The 19,711-nt window shown below is 43.3% G+C and overlaps 1 protein-coding gene across 7 annotated transcripts in view; it reads right to left on the bottom strand.

Annotated features, from left to right (window-relative positions):
- Nhsl2 (NHS like 2) overlaps positions 1-19,711 on the bottom strand; it is a 289,493-nt gene that overhangs the window by 90,550 nt on the left and 179,232 nt on the right. For 2 of the 7 annotated variants that reach the window (XM_040281926.2, XM_040281930.2), the window contains exon 1: positions 4,152-4,258. The exons of the other annotated variants lie outside the window; for them this stretch is intronic. In XM_040281926.2, the coding sequence (XP_040137860.2) occupies positions 4,152-4,218 (67 nt within the window). In that variant the 5' untranslated portion in view covers positions 4,219-4,258. Of the gene's footprint in view, positions 1-4,151; positions 4,259-19,711 lie in introns of those variants that run through there. 7 annotated transcript variants of the gene reach the window in all.

Below are 19,711 nucleotides of genomic sequence, written 5' to 3'. Positions count from 1 at the left end.
GATTCACAGGGCGACAAGGCTGCATTTACATACACAAGAGGTAAAAGTGGCTATGAGAGTGAGAAATCAATTCCAATTTCTAAGCCTGGCAGATAAGGCTTTCCAGCCTTAAAGCAACCTGTGCTCTAAGGTCGCCCTGCTGGGATTTCACATGCTATAACTGTCCCACCTCCTCCCCCACCCCCTCCTGCTGTTTGCAGCTGTTTACCCCCATCCAGCTGCACCATTACTAGGCTCAGCTCACGTGGCTGCTCCCTGTGGTTTTTCAAACATGCCCGGCCCACTTCTGGCTCCAGACACAGGGCAAAGGTCCACAGTGTTTCCCCCATCTGCAATCATCATCACTCTTCTTCACTTGAAAAGTAATTTCAACTTTCTTCCTAGCTAGCTCACACTACATTCTCCCAACATTCTGCAATCATGCTAAGGAACCTGCCTAAGGATCCCTAGCTTTTTGTAGCCAAAGGATGGAGGTCAAACAGGTAAATGACTTGCCTAAGATTCTCCCTGCAGGTTCACAGGCAAGAGAGACCAGAAGCCAAGCCTTCTGAGTTCTGGTTAAAGGCTCTTTCCAACTCTTTCATTTTCCCCACCCTTTCAAGTTGCAGTCTTTGAAAAGCTCATGTTTTCCTAGAGGAGATAAACATTCAATAATAACTACAAAAATGACAATATCAGCACTGATAAAATTATATAAAAGGTACCAGATTAGAACAGAAGAAGGAGTGATGGACTCTGTTCATTAATTTTGTATGGAGGAAGGAGGTCAGTTATGGAAGAGAAGATGTGACATTGGATAAGGGTTTTAAAGAATGAATAGGAAATTGCCAGGAGGAGATGCGTTTTGGGGGAGGTGCTTCAGGCATGGAAATGTAGAATGGGGAATTTTGGAGAACCACAAGTCATTCAATATGGCTAGACCATCCATTTCAAGGTGAGATGTGATAGCAAGTGAGGCTGGAGAATTAGGCAGAGTCTGGTCACAGGTCTCTAAAAATGATTAAGGAACACCCACTTTACCTTAGTAATTGGTGCTTCTCAAACCTCAAGCACTGTTGTTTCAGTTTTTCAACCTTTGCCATTCTCATGTACCACATGTACTACTATCTATTTAATTATTTTATTCAAAAAGACTTTAAAAACACTTAACCTTTTCCTAATAAAAATATATATGAGAATCTGTATATTTGATATACTAGCTATATTTTTAAAATATGTATTAATATAACAGAACCTTAAAAGGTAAGAAGAGTTTTCTCTCTACCATTTACAGTGATCTTCTGGGCCTCCTGGGATCCACTTCATACCTGGGAAACAATCTTGACCCACTAGACCCAAATTAACAGGGCTTGGGTTCACAGCAAGAGAGTGCCGGGGAGATCATTGGTTGCTGTATTAGGCATGGCTAGAAGGACAAATGTTGGGGCAAGGAGCCAGTTTAAGAATAAGCAAGAGTGGATAAAGGTCTCAACTCAGATGCTGGCAGTGGAATAAGAAGAGGAGTAACTGTGTCTCAGAGGGAGTCTCAATAACTGTCAAATGAATAAATGGCTGGGTGAAGGAATGAGTTAAAATTGTAGGTGTGAGGTGAGGGAGAGAGAGAAGTGAACATGATTCCCAAGTTCCTAGTCTGGGTTACTAGAAAAATAGTAGTGCTGTTAAAAGAAAATGGAAGAGAGAAAGGGGACAGGATATGCTCAGTTTAGTGGGAGATACTTGTGGGGCATTCAGGTGGAGATGGAGAAGTTGGCCATGTTAGTCTGAGCAGCAATGAGAGATCTGGAGGCCATGCTTATAGAGGTAGTCTCCTCAGGTGTGGCCTGCACTGCTAAGGGAGAGGGTATAGAGAAAAGTCACAAGCCTAAGAGAACTCTGAGGAAAGGATATTTACATAAAAGGGTGGGCAAAGGAAGAAATGCTTCTTCATCCACAAAGCCTTTCCTAGTTACTGCAGGACAGAAATATATCCCATAGTCAGGGTCACTCTCTCCTTGAGACCAAGAGCTGATTATTTCCAGTGGTTGCCCCTCCCTTCCACCCCCAGCCCCTGCTCCTGGTGCTGGAGATCAAACCCAGAGCCTTGTGCACACTAGGCAGGCACTCTACCATTGAGTTGCATCTTTAGCACTTTTTATTTTATTTTTATTTTTAGACAAGGTCTAAGTTGCTCAGGCTGGCATAGAACTCAATATCCTCCTGTTTCAGAATCCTGATTAGCTGAATTACAGACATGTGCCACCATACCTGGTTTGTCTTCCATCTTTGACCATCCTATGGGCAGTTGGTAGATAGGAGGATAACCATTGTTTTTCTCTAAGTTAGTCCAGTGGGAGTGAGTGCTCTACTAGGGACTCTGGGACTGCCTAGGGATGTGATAGAGAAGACATTGTGCTGGGGGTGAAGGCCAGGAGATGGAAGGGACAGGAAAGGAGAAGTGGTCATGAGGCCACTTCTTCCTGCTACCAGAGACTGTTCCCATAGCTGCTGCCTCCAGGATGACTTTGGATTGGAGCTGCCATTGAAGATACAAAGCAACTTCTAAGAAATGGCAGCAGCCATTGACTGTCCCAAGCTGCCACACCAGCAAGTATGTGGAAAGTTATCCTCAAGTTCCCAGATAAGGCTGCAAAGAGCATCGCTGGGTAACACCAGTAAGGCTTGAAGCCTCCAGTTCCCTGGCAGAGAAGCAGGATGTTATGAGGTACCATTCACCTACTAATACTGGCTTTAGAGGACTGTGTTCCCCCAAGAGTCCAAAGAAACTTCATCAGAATCTGTCCTTGGCTCAGTCTACCACAGGAACCCAAATTCAGCCCACTCAGGAAGCCAAACAAAGCTGTGTTCTGACAGGTGGACCCCAGCAGTTGTTACCCAGTCTGCCAGCACATCCCAAAGTGAATTTCCTGTAGTTTCCTTCTCCCTGACACCATGTGATGCCCCCTACCCCAGGACTGGTTGGCTCTAGACAACTGCTCTCAAGTGCATGTCCAGCTGAGTCCCCAAGAAGAAGCAGAGGCAACCCTTGGGACCTGAGCATGGCATGCTTTCAGCAAAACACCAATTCATTTATTGCTTTCTTATGATAAACTTGAGTTAAACTTGGCAAAACTTTTCCTTCCTTTCCACTGGCCTCAGTGGTGAATGAGAATTTCCCAAATGATCAGAAAAGGAATTCTGGGCTTCTCCAGGACTCTGTGTGAGGAAGGCCTCTGAGAAGAAAGAGAGAACACCATGGAAGAGGAAGGAGAGCATGGAGAGAAAGTGCACTGGTCCTAGTACATGAGGCCTGACCCAGGGTAGTGATCAAAGGTGCTTCTGAGGGCCAAGAGGTAGGTGCCAGGGTGAATGGAATAAGTGAAGTTGCTACCATGTCCTTCTTGCACCACCTTACAAAGGTGAACTAAGAAAAGTTGTCTTTAGACCCCAATTTACATACTGTGAGCATCCAAGAAGAAGTTGTTGGGGAAAACTATGTCAGCACCCTTGAGCCCATGTCTGAAGGGGCCCAAGGGGCAAAGCAGAATATATCAAGGGGTAGGAGGGCAAAAAACTCAAGGCTGGCCAATGCTCTTGTCCATGCAGTGAGAAGAGCTCTGCCAGGGCTGGGGCAGGGAGATGGGGGGCAGGGCATTACACAGCAAGAATTTGTCTGGATCATTCTGTGCATGCAGCATAGGATGTAAAGAGCCAGGAGAGGTGTAGGTGTACAAGTGCGGGGCGAGCATGGGGGCTGCAGAGAGGCGAAGGTTTGAATAACAAAGGAGGCTTGTAAAGGATAAGCCATGCATGGTTCCAAGACTCTGCCTACTGGATCCAGCGAGAAATCACAGTCCTAGCGATAAACTTCAGTCATTGGCACGTTGCTCACTTCCCAGATACTCCAGCCACCCTCCAGAGGCTACACGGGGTTGCTGGAGAAGGAGCCAGCTCCTGCCAGCTCAGGGAGCTCAGACTTATGCAATTCAGCCTGGCACGAGAGCAGGGGAGCTGGGAGTTCACCGCATCTCCCTCAGACTTTCTCCCCGCCCCCTGCCAGCCCCTGCAAGTCGCGCCAAGGGTCAGGGGCCCTGCAGCGCGGCAGCAGCGAGGTGGGTGGGGGGAGGCCCTGGCTGAAGGAGCCCCAGAAAAAAGGAGGGAAAGGAAGAGAGTACCTGTTGCTGAATGCATCCTGCTTTGGCTCTTACTCCTCGGTTGCTTGTGGTGAGAGTTGCCCATCATTCTGTTCTGGACTGGCAGCTACCGCGGCTGCCGCCGGCGCCACCACCACCACCACCTCCTCCTCCTCCTCCTCCTCCTCCTCCTCCTCCTCCTCTTTTTCCTCCTCCTCCTCCTCCTCCTCCTCCTCCTCCTCCGCCTGTGCTCCTCCCCAGGTGCTTACATCACCTCAGCTTTGCTTCTCTCACACATGGCTCTTCTAAATCCTACTTGTGCCACTGCCTCAGAATTGTCCAGACCTGATCCTCTCCCTTGGACTAAAGCCTGCTAGGAGCTTCTCTCAGTCAGTCATTCAGTCAGTCTCTCAGTCAGTCTCTCTCTCTCTCCCCCTCTCTTTCTCTCTTCCCCTCCCTTTTCCCCTCCCCCCTGCTCAGTGCTTCACTCAGGTCGAGCAGCCCAGGTTCCAAAAGGAACCCTAGCGAGCCCCGAGTGTAGACCCCTCCTCATATGCCTCTGCATGCAGAGCCAGCCTGGGCACCCTCCACGAACTGAATTGCCCGCCCTCACCGTCCCTGGCTGCCTCTGCTCTCAGCGCTGTCATTCCTGCCGCCGCTCCCTTGCTCGGTCTGCAGAAGCTTGGAGGAGCGAGGGGCCAATAACAGAGCCTAATCCGGGAGTGTGACAGGGACCAGTGAAGGAATGTGCTACCCAGGAATTCTAAGTGACACAGCTCCCTGTTCCACTGGGGGACGGATCCAGTTCTGTAAGTGACAGCTGCCAATGGGCTCTGGGCTCTGGTCCTGATAGAAACCTGGAGAAATTTGGGCAGAGCACAAGGCTGCCAGGCTGCAGGTTTGGAACTAGCACAGCCAAATGCCTCAGGAACGCCCAATGCGCGTACCTGCTTTCTTGTCAGACACACCTGAAGCCTCACTCCACTCTCCCCTCCCTTGCCTGCCTTGCCTTCCCAGGGGAGGGAAGAGCTAGCAGCCCAGAGATTCACAGACTGAAACTGGGACCCTCAGCAGCCAATGAGAGGGCTTCTTCCAAGTCCCACAGTAAATCCATGCGCATGCGCACTCTCGTTCTCGCGCACGCACACGCAGCTGCTTGCCACTCGTGCTGCAGCCCTGCGGGATAAGTGACAAGGGGCAGGTGGTGCTGGCTCAGCAGCCTGTTCCAGCTCCAACAACGTGGCAGTGAACAAGAGCTACAGCTCTTGGAATCAACTCTGCCCAAGCTAGACAGCCTTAAGTGACTTCATTTACTCAGGCGAGTCTGGCACTGCTCAGTGCTGATGTCATTAGACTCGCACTCATGAGGACAGGGGATGTCTGTCATAGCCATATCCATAAAACACAGCTGTGTGTCCAGCTAGAACTTCAGCCTGGCAGACTGAAGCAGAGCTTTCTGACTTTGGGGCAAGAGATCTAAAGTGAGTTCCATCTGGCCATCCATCCACAAGCTCACCCACCCAGTCATGTAGTAATTCTGTCAACAGTTCCCAGGGATCTTCTTAGCCAGGCTCTATACTAGTGTTGGGGAAAAGAGGTGTAAGTTACCATCTAGGAGGGGTGACCAACACATCCACAGGTCATGACAATTCAGAGAAGGATCAACAATGTTCAGGGAGTATCAGAGAAAAACTTCTTCAGTCTGAATGGGCTGGAGATACTTCCCAGAGGAAATGACACTTGGGACTGAGTCATGCAGAATAGAGAAGAGTTAGCCAGAAACAGAAAGGGGAAGGGCATAATAGTAACTACAGAGAATGTTACTCTTACTAGGAACCCTCCTGCTGAGCCCCTAGCTTTCAAGGGTCTCTTCAGTTTCTTTCAACAATTCTATAAACGTCTGTCAAACTATTACATCAAGCTCTTCTAGCCTAGCAAAAGAGACATAATTATATACAGAAATCACAGGATGGCGTGACCTTCACATGGGCTTTTTAGCTCACTGTGGAATGTGGCAGGATGCCTCTAGGGAGACCAACTTGAGGCCAGAAAAGAGGACTTAGGAAATAATAATCTCTGAGGAAATGGGAAAGGCTAGGAGTGAAGTCTTAGGAAAAAGAGATTTATGAATGTGGTAAAAATCATGGATTAGTGAACATGGCAAAAACCTCAAAAGTGACAAACAAATAACTGAAGTTTGGGGATTATTTGGTCCTTGTACTCTTATCCACTTGTGATAGGTCCTGGATATGTGTCTTGGTAGGTTTAAGGTTATAAATATAGACTGAAAAAAAGCTTACAATTACTGGAAAAGACAGAGCTATGACATCCTACGATGAATATAGAATGTGTAGGACATCCTGAAAGTCAAAACAGAATCTCATTCAATGAGGATGTACAGTTGGGACCCTGGATTATATTTACAGGGACCAGGTGAGGAAACTTGAATAGGAATAGGCAGATAATGGAAGTGTTTGGGGAGTAAGGAGATGGGTGGGCAGAGATAAGGAATGAGTGAATGGTTACAACCTGAATATACGTGTATACTCAGTGCCCAGGTATATTCAGGTTGTGACCATTAGCTCATTCCTCATCTCATATGCAGAAAAAAAAAAAAAGAAGTTGAATGCATGACCAGGACTACTACAACAGAAGCCATCCTCAAAGGTTTTTTTTTTTTTTTTTTTTTTCAATGATGGGAATTGAACCCAGGGCCTTGTACATGCAAGAAAAGCACTGAGCTATACCTCCAGACCTTCAAAACACTTTTAAAACCTTCATTGCAGATCCTTCTTTCAACAGCCCTGTTCAACAGATATTAGTCAAATCCACTCTACAGATACCCAAATAGAGGCTAAGAAAGGGGAGGCAGCTTAGCCAAGGTCCCCATTGACTTCTATCATTGGTCTTTTACATATGCGCAAGTTGTTTGCTGAGGAAAAAAACAAGAGAATAGCAGGCTTTTCTCCCTGCATCCTCTTTACCTCATCATTCCTCTCTCTTTTCTTCTCATATAGGGATTTGGTACTTCATTTCCCACATTCTTGCCTCTTCCTTTCTATAAGCTATACTGGAGCCCTGATAACCCCTCCCCTTGTCCCTGGAGCTTTCTTTTCTCAAGCATCAATGTCAGTAAATACTTTTGCAGTTTTTCTCAGCTCTGTGCTTTGTTTGTCAATGGGGGTCACACAAGCCCCTTCTTGACTAAATGAGCCCAACTAGTACATGAGGCAGACAGCATTTGAACCTGCTATTTTGGATCTCAAATGTCCACCACCCACCAAGGCCATGTGTTAAATGATTGATCTCCATGTGTCAAAAGCTTCTGAGGTAATGGAACCTTCTGAAAGTGGGACCTAGTGGGAGGTCCTCAAGTCATTGGACACATGTCCTTAAAGAGGATTGCAGAAACCTTATCTCCTTCTCTTTCTTTCACTTTCTGGCCATGAGGTGAGTGGTTTTGCTCTACCATGCACTCTTTCTGCCATGAAGTGTTCTGCCTTGTCACAGGTCCAAAAGCAATGGGGACACTAAATCATGGACTAGAATCTCCTAAACTGAGAGATGAAATAAACTGTTTCTCTTTATATGTTAATCATCTCAGGTATGCCATTATAGTAACAGAAAGCTGAGGACACAGGACCACTGTCTACCTACTTGCAAATTCAGTTCTTTCTCCCAGCACATCCCTCTTTATCATCTGAAGTAGACAAGGAATGCTTTGAGACATCTTTAACACTGTCTTTGCCCCCTCCCCATCCATTCAGTGAGCCTTGAAAATTGTCCTTTAGAACTGTCAAATATGAGCACTTCTTACTTTCACTTCCACTTCTGTCACCCTGGTCCCAGCCACCATTTTCTCTCTCCTGGACTACGCAATGAACATCTTCTTAAATGGACTCCTTGCTTCTATTCCTTCATCCTATAATCTGTTCATCACATAGCAGCCAGCTCTACAAACTTAAACTAAATCATCACCCTACTGTTTGGAACCTTACACTGATCTATTGTCTAAAATGTCAAGGCCATGATCTCTAGTCCATACTCAGAACCAGCACCATTTTACCTCCTAACCTTCTTTCTTTTCCTGGAACATATTCCTCTGCCCACTCAATCTGGGCTCCCCATTCTATTCTTATCTCATCCCTGTGATTTATCATTATGGTAAAGTGATCAGGGAAAGGCTTTTTAGTCAGAGAAACCTGAATTCAGATCCTCATTCTGCCATTTCTACCTGTGGAAACTTTTGCACTAATTACTTAGCATCCCCAGCCTCAATTTTTCTTCCTCTATATACTAAGAATGGGATAAAAATGCATAACTTGTAAGCTACAGTAGTTTCCCCCTGCACCATCTATAGTCTTGCTTTGTGAAGTTTTTGTTTCCTGTGATCAACCAAGGTTCAGAAAGAGTAGGTGGAAAAATCTAGAAATAAGCTATTCATAAATTTTAGATTGTACCTCAGATTCTGAGTAGCATAATGAAATCTTACACTATCCTAATCCACTGCATCAGTGACATAAGTCCAATGTATCCAGGTTGTATGCTCTGTTAGTCACCTATTAGCCATCTCAGTTATCAGATCAACTGTCATAGTATCACAGGGCTCATTTTCAAGTAATTCTCATTTTACTTAATAATGGCCCCAAAGCACAAGAGTAGTAATGTTGGTAATTTGAAAATGTTGGCAATCTGAAAATGTTAAAGAGAAACTGAAAGTGCTTCCTTTAAGTGAAAAGGTAAAAAGTTTGTTGAAGGCTGAGGTTGCTAAGACCTACAATAATAACAAATTTATCCATAAAATTGTAAATGAAGAAGAAGAAATTTTTTTTTGGTGCTAGGGATTTAATCCAGGGGCATTCAACCACTGAACCACATCTCCAGTCCCTTTATTTATTTATTTGTTTGTTTAATTTTATTTTGAGACAAGGTCTCACTAAGTTGCTTAGGGCCTTGCTAAATTACTGAGACTGACTTTGAATTTATCTTGCCTCAGCCTCCTGAATATCTGGGATTACAGGTGTGTGTTCCATGGCCACAGAGTAAGAAGAAATTCATGTGAAAGAAATTAAATTTGTGGGTGGAAATCATGAACAGAAAACATGTTCTAATTTCTGTATATGTAGTGCCAGAAAGCATTGAGCTTATATGAAGACTTCAGCAAGGGATCTCCTGAAAAGTGTAACATCAAGCAATTTGTTGCAAGTAAGGGATGGTTACACAAATTCAGGAATAGTTTTGGACTAAAAAGTATAAAAATTGCTGGAAAGGCTGTGTCTGCCAATGAAGAAGCTGCTGCCACTTCTGGGCAGAGTTGTAGAAATTGATTCAGAAGAAAGAATCCCATTCAAAGAAAGTCTTCCACTGTGGTGAAGCTGGGTTCTTTTGGAAAAAGATGCCCAAGTGAACCTACATTCATAAAAGTGCAAAGGAGACACCAGGGCATAAAATATGGGGTCTAAAACTTTTGGAGGGAGGGTACCTGGGAATGAACTAAGGGGCATTCGACTACTGAGCCACATGCCCAGCTCCATTTTGTATTTTATTTAGAGACAGGGTCTCACTAAGTTGCTTAGTGCCTCACGATTGCCAAGGCTGTTTTTGAACTCGCAATCATCCTGCCTCAGCCTCCTGAGCCACTGGGATTACAGGCATGTACCACTGCACCCAGCTCAGCTACAACTTTTGATTATAATGTTTTTCCAAAAAGTTTCAGCAAAAAAACAACAGCAACAAACCCAAAACAGCCAGGCATGGTGGCACATGCCTGTAATCCCAGAGGCTCTGGAGGCCAAGGTAGGAGGACTGTAAATTCAAAGCCAGCCTCAGCAATTTAGCAAGGCTCTAAACAAGTTAGCAAGACCCTTTAAATAAAATATTTAATAAACCAGACTCAAAGTCAAGGTTGACTGTTTTCTCTCATATGTGGAAGCTAGAGGTAAGGTTAAAAAAAAGAGGGGGTGTGGTTGGGGAATCTCATGAGACCAGAAAGGAAAACAGTGGATTAGTGGAAAGGGTTAGAGTGGGAAGGCAGAGGAATGGGAAAAGAGAGGAATTATGGAATGAAACTGACTAAATTATGCTATTTGCACATGTGAATATACCACTGTGAATTCCATCTTTATGTGTGTGTATGTGTGTATGTGTATAAAATTCCAATTAAAATACATAAATGAGTAAAAGGAAGAATACAGGAAACAGGGGGAGGGAGGAGGGAAGGGAAAGGAAAAATGCTAGGTATTCAAGAGGAGCAAAGTATATTCCATGCATGTTTAATTATGTAAAAATTAATTCCACTATTATGTATACTATAATGCACTAATGAAAACATTAAAAATAAAATAAATTTTAAAAATAAAAATAAATAAAAATATTTAAGAAAAGGGTGGGGGATATAGCTCAGTGGTAGAAATCCTGGGTTCAATTCTTAATACTGCAAAAGATAAAAATAAAAAAGACTCTCCCAAATATCCCTTTCTCTATGATGCTTTCTTGGAGCCTTGGAGCCAGAACTGAACTCATCTCTACATGGCCATATCCTCTCCATTGATTTCAGGTCTACTGCATATGCTTCTGGGTCTGGCTCAAAGTCTTTTATATATTCCTAAAAGCAAATGGCCTACCCCTTGTGCCAATTCTCACAGTACACTGTTTCCCAAAATGTGGTATACATTTTGCTAGTGGTACTAGCTGACAGTATGAGGAAGAACTTTAGAGATACTAGATGATAATTTTAAGCTTTACAGTTATATATTTATTCTAATGCATATTAGACTATAATCACAACTAGAAGAAAAAGCCAAGTGCATGAAAAGTTTAATTTCTTGAATATTTGAGGCAGAATTAAATGAGTTGGCTTAAAGAAAAATAATTTGGAATGTGTAAATTGGATTACACTATGTTTGTTTTTTGTTATAGGACAAAAGAGCTGCAATGGTAGTTAAAAACTGCTTTGAAAAGGGCTTCTGTCATCCCAGTTGGTCATGGTCGCTCTTTGACCTGGGGGGGGGGCAGTACATGGATGTGTAGATTCTGATCATTCATCATTGTGTGCCCTTTTTGGTATATATATCATTTGCCCATAAAAAGTACATTTAAAATTGCTGGGCACAGTGACGCACCCCTGTAATCCCAGTGGTTTGGAAGGCTGATGCAGGAAAATGACAAGTTCAAAGCCAGCCTCAGCAACTTCCCTAACCAACTTATTGAAATCTTGTCTCAAAGAATAGGGGCTGGTGTTGGGGCTCAGTGGTAGAACACTTGTCTGGTATGTGTGAGGCCCTGGGTTTGATTCTCAGCACTACATGTAAATAAATATATTACATAAAAGATCCATTGAGAACTAAAAATATTTAATAAAAAAAATAAAGGGATGGGGATGCTGGGGCTGGGGCTCAGTGGTAGAGCGCTTGCCTAGCACATGTGAGGCACTGGGTTTGATCCTCAGCACCACATAAAAACAAATAAATAAAATAAAGTTATTGTGTCCATCTACAACTAAAAACATTTTTTTTAAATAAAATAAAGGGCTCGGGGTGTGGCTCAATGGTTAAGTGCCCTTGGGTTTGATGCTTGGTACCACACACACACACACACAATAATTACATTTAAAAAGATGTCTGACACCTAGAAATCTTCACTCAAGAGAAGTTGAACATTTTGTATTTGAAACCAAAGTGACAAGAAGGGCACTGATGTTATTAATATCCAGAGAAGGGGTAGGTGCAGGTATGTATAAAGTGGGTTTGCAAGAGGCAGGAGGTTATAGAATTGTGATATAAAATTGGGACATATTTTATTTTTTTGGCTCTTTTCTTAGTAAGAAAGAGTACCTTCTGAGAGCTGGCACTATGAGTAGCAAGCCAAGTTCAAAGCCAAGGGGGTGTAACCCACCAAGGTCTAGATCATAAACAAGCATCTATCCCAGAGGCTAAGCAGAGGCAGGCAGAGGGGAAAGACTGCTTGCTGGATGCTTCATAACCTTGGGTGGATCCTGGCCTTTCCAAGCTCCATTTAGTTTCTATATGGGCAGTAAAACTTATGAACCCAATTGCTCCCTGAGGCTCCTCTTGGCTCAAGGGTTTTCTAATGAACTGAAATGAGTCAACAAGTACATTCTCAGATTATCTGAGCACCCATTTTATTCCAGGCACCTTTCTGGTTACCTCAAGCTTCCAAGTTTCAGTGTTTACCACACATTTGCGCCTGGAGACAGACCAGCACTAAGGTCCAGTGTAGAAGGTTCTCTAGATGTCTGCACAAGAGACCCTCCCGTGTTTGGAAATGCACATGCCTCTGAAGGTCAAGAACAACAGAGAATTTATGAAGTAGGTCAAGGTAGCAATAAGGAGTTGGGGAGATGTGAAATCTGCCTACTACCCAGCCCCAATTCAGTTCCCAAGGCACTCAACTGCCAACCAAGAAATCTCTTTGCTAGCCCAAATCAATCTACCTGGAGGCTACGTTTTGCCAACAGTCTTCCTGTTTGCCTCTGCTCTCCAAGTATTTTTGAGCCTATATTCTAAAATATGTGTATTTATAAAGTAGAGACATGGAATAATGTGCTATCAGTTTTATAATTTATAAAACACAAACATGAAAATAAGATGTGATAAAAATGAGTGTTAATAGAAATTCTAATATTTTTTCCTGCACCCTGGTAAATGATGCATCCTTTGCTTTGGAGGCATTTGGAGTGCATTATAGCCAAATGATAGGAGTCAAAAAGAAAGGGATAAACATATATTGTGCTCTATTATCTTTCAAGCTTTGTTCTCAATGCTCTGCCTGTCTCATTTATTCATTCAATAGATTTTATTGATCCTATTATACCTAGGCACTGTGCTGGGCACTGGGAGGTGTAAAAAGATAAATGAAGCAGAAGTACAGAATTTACAATCCAAGCAGAGGAGACAAACTGTAACCAAATATGCAAACAATCAAGGCAGGGCTAGAGACTTGCAAAGGAAACCCTCCCAGGTTTGGTAATGCACATGCCTCCAAAGGTCAGGAAGGGCAGGGCCATTTGGGAAATAGGAAGTAGGCTGGGGTAAGCAAAGCAAGTGAGAAATGCTAGAAAGGAAATCAGTGTGAGAAGTGCTAGGAAGGAAATCAGCATGGTGATATGCTATTGAGGGCCAAGGAGGTGTGAGAAGCAAGTTTGGTTGACTGGTTGGAGAAGGTATCTCTGAGTGAAAACTGAGCAGAAGGAGTCAGCAGCGAGAACAAAGAGTGTAAAGTCCATGAGTCGAGAAGCAGAACATCAGTATCTTTGAGAAATGGAAAGGTGGCCAGCATGTCTAGAGTGGAGGAAGTTGAGGGGGGAAGGGTGGGCTTTATTTGAAGTGCAATAGGAAGCCATTAGAGAATTTTAAAGCTAAGGAGTGACAGGATGTGATTTTTTTTTAACTGTTGGGGATGGAATCCAGGTCCTGGCCCACACTAGGTAGGTGCTCTATCACTGGACTACAGCCCTAGCCCTAGGGTATGACTTAAATGTTCTACATGTTCTATATGTCTTCTATGAGGATGATGGGATGGAGGGTAATCCAATAGAAATGGCAAAGTCAGGAAGTTATTATATTGGCATGACAGACTAGGATCAGAGCAAAGGAAAAATGGAGAAAAAGGCAAGCAAGATACATATTTAAACCTCATCACAATCCTAGAGTAATGCAAAGTCTCTATTATCCTCCCCATTGCCCATATGAGGAAACCAAGGCCAAGGTTCAATAAACTTGCCTAAGATCACATAGCTTGTAAATGATGAAAGCAGGATTCACCCAGGGCCCCTGGCTTCCTTCCCAGTGTTCTCAGAATTTGAATTCCATTTCCTGCTCCAAGGAATCATTCACCAGGACACTACAGGGTCTTCCTGTTTCAATCCTGAAAAATCCCTGGGCATTCCTAACAAAGGAAAAGGGATGGAGGACTATTTGACCCTGTGATAAGCCAAGGGTATATAAGTGATTAGCACCATCCATTCCTCCCATTTTCATAAATATTCTGAGTTCAGCCTAGTTCTAGATAAGGGAAAACCATTCTTTCTTTGGAGGGGGAGTGGACAGAAGGAGGGTGGTGATGGTATATTTGGAAATAGAAAAAGAGCTGCCAACTTGTGCCTTCAAGGAAAGCCCAAGGGTGCAGGCCAAGACAGGGGAAATAACTTGCCAAATCCCTCCTACAGCCCCCAGAGTTATTCGTGTGAAAAAGAAGGCGGAATTGTCCCTGCCAAAGACATGAAGTCCTTTACAGAGCACTTTGTTAGCAAAGCCTAGCATCCCTGTCACTATGCAAAGCGCACTGGAATGTTGCCATGGCAACAGGCAGCTGGGCCTCTGAATCAGCTCAAGGCCTGTCTTGGCAGAGAGGCCCAAGCCTGTGGGGGCATTTCCCCACAGGCTGGGTGGGAGGGAGTAGCTGGTTTTGTGTCTGTTGATAAGGAGCCCTGAGTTCCCTTCCAGGTCACCAGACTCCAAAGCCTGTGTCTTCAGTAACTTTTTCCTCAGATGCCTAAATGCCACAAAACACAGCACTATAGGTTGGCATGACCTGACTTTTTTCCAGGTTCTTCCCGGGTAGGTTTTTTTTTTTTCCCCTCTTTCTATTTTTTTTTTTTTTTGCAGTGTTGGTGATGGAACCCAGGGCCTTGCACATGCCATGCAAGTGCTCTGCCATGAGCTGCACCCCCAGTCCCTCCTGTTTTCATTTTGAAGTGGCTAGCTAGTGAGAAAAAATAAAAACATTAAACTGTTGTAAAACAAAACTCCTTTCCATTACAAGTGTAGGAAAAAAAACGAAGACCAGAGAGGGAAAGGGACTTGCTGAAAGTTGCACAGCCTTAGTGGCGTCAGGGTTAGAGCACAGCTCTCTTGACTTCTGATGTACAGTGAATATCATCATACCACACTTATTTCTATGGGTACTAGGGAGGCAGGAAAGTGAATCATGCTCTAAGCCCCTCTTATGTACCTAAGCTGTGCTGGATTCTTTTACATTTCTCATATCTTATCTGTACCATAAACCAGCAAAGGAGCTATTATTATCCCCACTGCATGCATTAGGAAGTTGAAGCTCAGAGAGGTTACAGATTTGGCTCAAGATCACACAGCTAGACTTGAGTTGGTGTTACTGCCTTTGTGCCTAACCACTTGGCCTCATGCTTCCAAAGCCAAATGTACTTGTTTTCCCTTTGTGAGAAGAAGAGACATAATTGCAAAGGATATTAGATGCTGTCCCTATTCTGCCATTTATATCAAGAAAGTATTCTGCAGCAGATTGACAAATTGCCATTACCGAAGACCAGAAAGCACTGATGTGACTCTGGGTCCCAGCCCCTTCATCTCCAAAGTGAGCATAATGCTGATTAGAATTGCTAGAGGGATGAGAGGAGAAAGCATATAATTTGCATATAGCAAGGTCTGGTACATAGTAAGTGCTTAGTAAGTCTTAGTTACTTTTGATGTTTTTTTTTGCAGTACTGGGGATCAAACCCAGGGCCTTGTGCATGCTAGGCAATTACTCTATCTCTGAGCTATATCCCTAGCCCATGTTAGTTACTTTTAAGATGATTCCCTTTAGGCATCAGCTCCAATTCTGAAACCTCAAGGGCTCCAGTCCTCATTTGATGCAATTCAGTTTCATTTCCCAGCCATCCAAATCCATTCATTGCTGGTTGCCAATACCAGAGTTGAATTTCTTCTATCAGAGGAAAGGGAGGGCACTAAGAAAAGTTGATAGGGGAAGGACACTGTAGTGTATGCTGATAATCCCAGCCATTCCAGAGGCTGAGGCAGGACAATCACAAATTCAAGGACAGCCTGGAAAACTTAGCAAGACCTGTCTCAAAATAAAAATTTTAAAAAGTGTTGGGAATGTAGCTTAGTGGTAGAGTGATTGCCTAGTATGTACATGCTTGAGGCCCTGTGCTCAATCCCCAATAGAACAAAAAGAAAAAAACAAAGATGATGTGAAACTAGTTTGTTTTTTTAAAAAAAATATTTTTTAGTTGTAGATGGACACAATACCTTTACTTTTATTTTTTTTTAATGTGATGCTGAGGATTGAACCCAGTGCCTCACACTAGCTAGGCAAGCACTCTGCCTCCGAGCCACAACCCCAGTCCCTTGAAAGCAGATTTTAAAGAATGAAATGACATTTGCCAATAAAATGAGGACTGGAGAGAGGACATTCTAGGCAGAGGTCATTTTGATCAAGAATGTAAATGTATGAAAGTTGCTGGTGTTTGGGGAAAAAAGAAGTAATTTGATGTAATCAGGCAGAAAAAGAGGCAGATGAGATTATACTACGAAGACCCTAAATACTGTAAGTAAGAGTTAGGATTTTATCTTGAAGGAGGAGTTAGGGAGTCATGGAAGCTGCCAGGTGAGAGAGTGACTTAAAAATCCACATGGGAGCTACAATGTGGAAGACTGACTAGAGAGAGGACAGGAGAGAAGTCGGGGGGCTGTGGAAGGGATTCAGGTGAGAATTAATGAGGGCCTGCCCTGATGTGAAGTGGGTGGCTGGAGAGAAAGAACAGATCGTGCCACTAAACTAATGGTGTCACTCTCCAAATTAGGAAGCCCTGGAAGAGCATTGTTGGGATGGTGAGGTCAGAGCTTGGCTTGGACATGGTGCGTGTATCCAGAAGGCAGTGGCATTCCATGATGGGAAGCTCAGAGGAGGTCAGAGCTAGACATTTAAATGGAGATGTCATCAGTTCTCAGGACTATGTATGAAACCCATGGGCAGATAAGATGGTCCAGATTGAGTGAGGAAAATGGGAAGAAAGGAGAGCAATGATATGAAAGGTTTGTGTTATGGCTTTTCGTGTGTCTGCCTTGCTCCATGATGGCAGACTTCCTGATGCATCAGTACAACATTTGTGAAGCTCCCTGAGATGCAGACCAAGGAGATCTGTGGTGGACAAAGGTGGTGCATGCACTCTCTCCTGCGTGGAGTCCTAGAAAGGCAGGCCAGGGAGGCAGTCTTGGAATTCTGGATTTTCTGGAATGGGGACTTGAGAATCCCAAGAGGTCCTTGAGAATGAAGGGGCAGGCAGAGATAGCCTTAATACTGGAAAAATGTCAAGCCCCTAATAGCAGAAATAAGTTTTCTAAAATTTAAGTTTTCATTTGCAAGTTCAAATTTTCATTGGTAACAAATAGGGTCAGCTCTTTTCTTTGAAGCACAGACTCACTTTGTTCATCTTGGAGAAAAATGTCTGCTAAATACCCAAGTCTGACTAACTGCAGTTTGCCTTTCAGTCGTTCTTTCAACTAAAAATATGTCATGAAAAAAAGAGGCCCATTGAGCTCACACCTCAAACAATGGCTCAGTGCTTTTCCAGAGATGACCATACTCAGCATGTAGCAAAAGTGCTTTATGTGTTCTTCCTGTTTGGTCACACAGGATATTAAAAAGGCATGAGCTCAAGGATCAGGATTTAATAACATTAACAATTTTCACTGCTCTGTCAAAACTAGTCTTCAAGCTGGGTGCAGTGTTACAAGCCTATGATCCCAGCTACTGGGTGAGTTGGGGGGTGAAGCAGCAGGATATCAAGTTTGAGGCCAGCCTGGGCAACTTAGCAAGACTCTGTCTCAAAATCAAAAATAAAAAGGACTGGGAATGTAATTCAGTGGTAAAGCACCCCTGGGTTCAATCCCTAGTACATAGTAACTCCCCCCGACCAAAAAAAAAAAAATCCACAAATTACTCTTCAGTAAGACTGGTAGCTCTTCTTCTGAGAGTGAGTAGCGGTGAAGAATAATGACTACTACAACATTGTAATGCCCATGGTGTAATTTTCAAGGTGGCTTCATGGACCTGCCCATCTCTCTCTCTCTCTCTCTCTCTCTCTCTCTCTCTCTCTCTCTCTCTCTGTGTGTGTGTGTGTGTGTGTGTGTGTGTATAGATATTAAATAAGCACACATCTGGGCTTGGTGGTGCACGCATGTAATCCCAGCAGCTTGGGAGGCTGGGGCAGAAGGATCACAAGTTCAAAGCCAGCCTCAGCCACTTAGGCCCTAAGCAACTTAGTGAGACCCTATCTCTAAATGAAATATAAAAAAGGGCTGGGGATGTGGCTTAGTGGTTAAGCATCCCTGGGTTCAATCTCCAATACCAAAAATAAATAAATAAATAAACAAACAAATACATATATAGTTAAACCATAATAACTGCAATGAAAGAGGGGTATAGGACCCTGAGAAAGTATACCAACAAGACTACTACTAATATAGTCTGAAAGGCCTGTTGGTAAACAGAAATTTCCATCCTTGCTTTCAATAGCTGCACAGTGCTCCACTATGTCATGACAGATGATAATTTATTGAGCCAATCCCCTATTAGAGGGTATGCAGAATGTTCTGCATTCTGTAGGTGCTCTACCATTGACATATATTCCCAGAACTTTCTATTTCTATTTTGAGATAGGGTCCTGCTAAGTTGCCTAGGCTGGCCTCAAACTTGCAATCCTCTTGCCTCAGTCTCCTGAGTTTCTGGGATTATTAGTATGTGCCACTGCAATCAGATACAACCAACATTTTGATATACATTTTTGTATATGCATCTTTGGGCACTTGTCTGATTATTTCTTTAGTATGCTTTTTTTCTTTCTTTCTTGTTTTGGTACTGGGGATTGAACTAAGGGACACTTGAACACGGAGCCCCATCCCCAGCTCTATTTTGTATTTTATTTAGAGACAGGCTCTCACTGAGTTGCTTAGCACCTTGCCCTTGCTGAGGGTGACTTTGAGCTCACAATCTTCCTGCCTCAGCCTCTGGGGCTGCTCAGATAACAGCCATGCAACACCACGTCCAGCCTCCTCAGTAGGCATTTCTAAAAGTAGAATTGCCAGGTCAAAGAATATACACAGTTTTAAGTCTTTCAAACATACTGCCAAACTGCCCTGAAGAAAGTTTGTACTGACTTATATGGGAAATAGGCTGCCTAAAAATAGGGAGGGTTAACAGTAATCAGATCTAGATGTTAAAAATTCTATCAAGATTTTTCTTTTCTATATTTTTATGTTTCTATTCTAATCATTCTAGTGTATATGTGTTACTCATTTTAAATACTTTTGAATAATTAATGCATATGTATGGTATTCAGAGAACAAAAGGGAATTCAGGGAAAAGAAAATCTCCTTGACCCCTAGTTCTTTATCTTGGGCACCCTGCCAGAAATGTTCTGTGCAGGAAATTCAACGGTGGCATCATACTGTAACACTATTCTGCACCTAACATTTTTCATTTAATATGGTCACCTTATATTAAAGCTGCATAGTATTCTAACATTTTGCCATCACTAAAAATGTGTATTAATCATTTAAATGCAACAGTAATGTTTTTTTTTTTTAAAAAAAGATAGGAATAGTAAGATGACATCATTTTTAGAGACCAGAAAAAAAGCAGAATTTTAGTCTCAAGGTTGGGAACACTTCTATTAAGCAGTTGTTTTGCTTTTATCTGTGATTTTTTTTTTTTTTGCAGTGCTGGGGATTGAACCCAGGGCCTCAAGCATGCTAGGCAAGTGCTTTACCACTGAGCTACCCCCAGCCCTATCTGTGACTTATATAAAGCCACATTTGGGACCC

Source organism: Ictidomys tridecemlineatus, chromosome X (assembly GCF_052094955.1).
Source record: "Ictidomys tridecemlineatus isolate mIctTri1 chromosome X, mIctTri1.hap1, whole genome shotgun sequence".
Taxonomy (NCBI): domain Eukaryota; kingdom Metazoa; phylum Chordata; class Mammalia; order Rodentia; family Sciuridae; genus Ictidomys; species Ictidomys tridecemlineatus.
The sequence above is the reverse complement of the archived record's forward strand: the minus strand, read 5'-3'. Positions and strand labels throughout refer to the sequence as shown.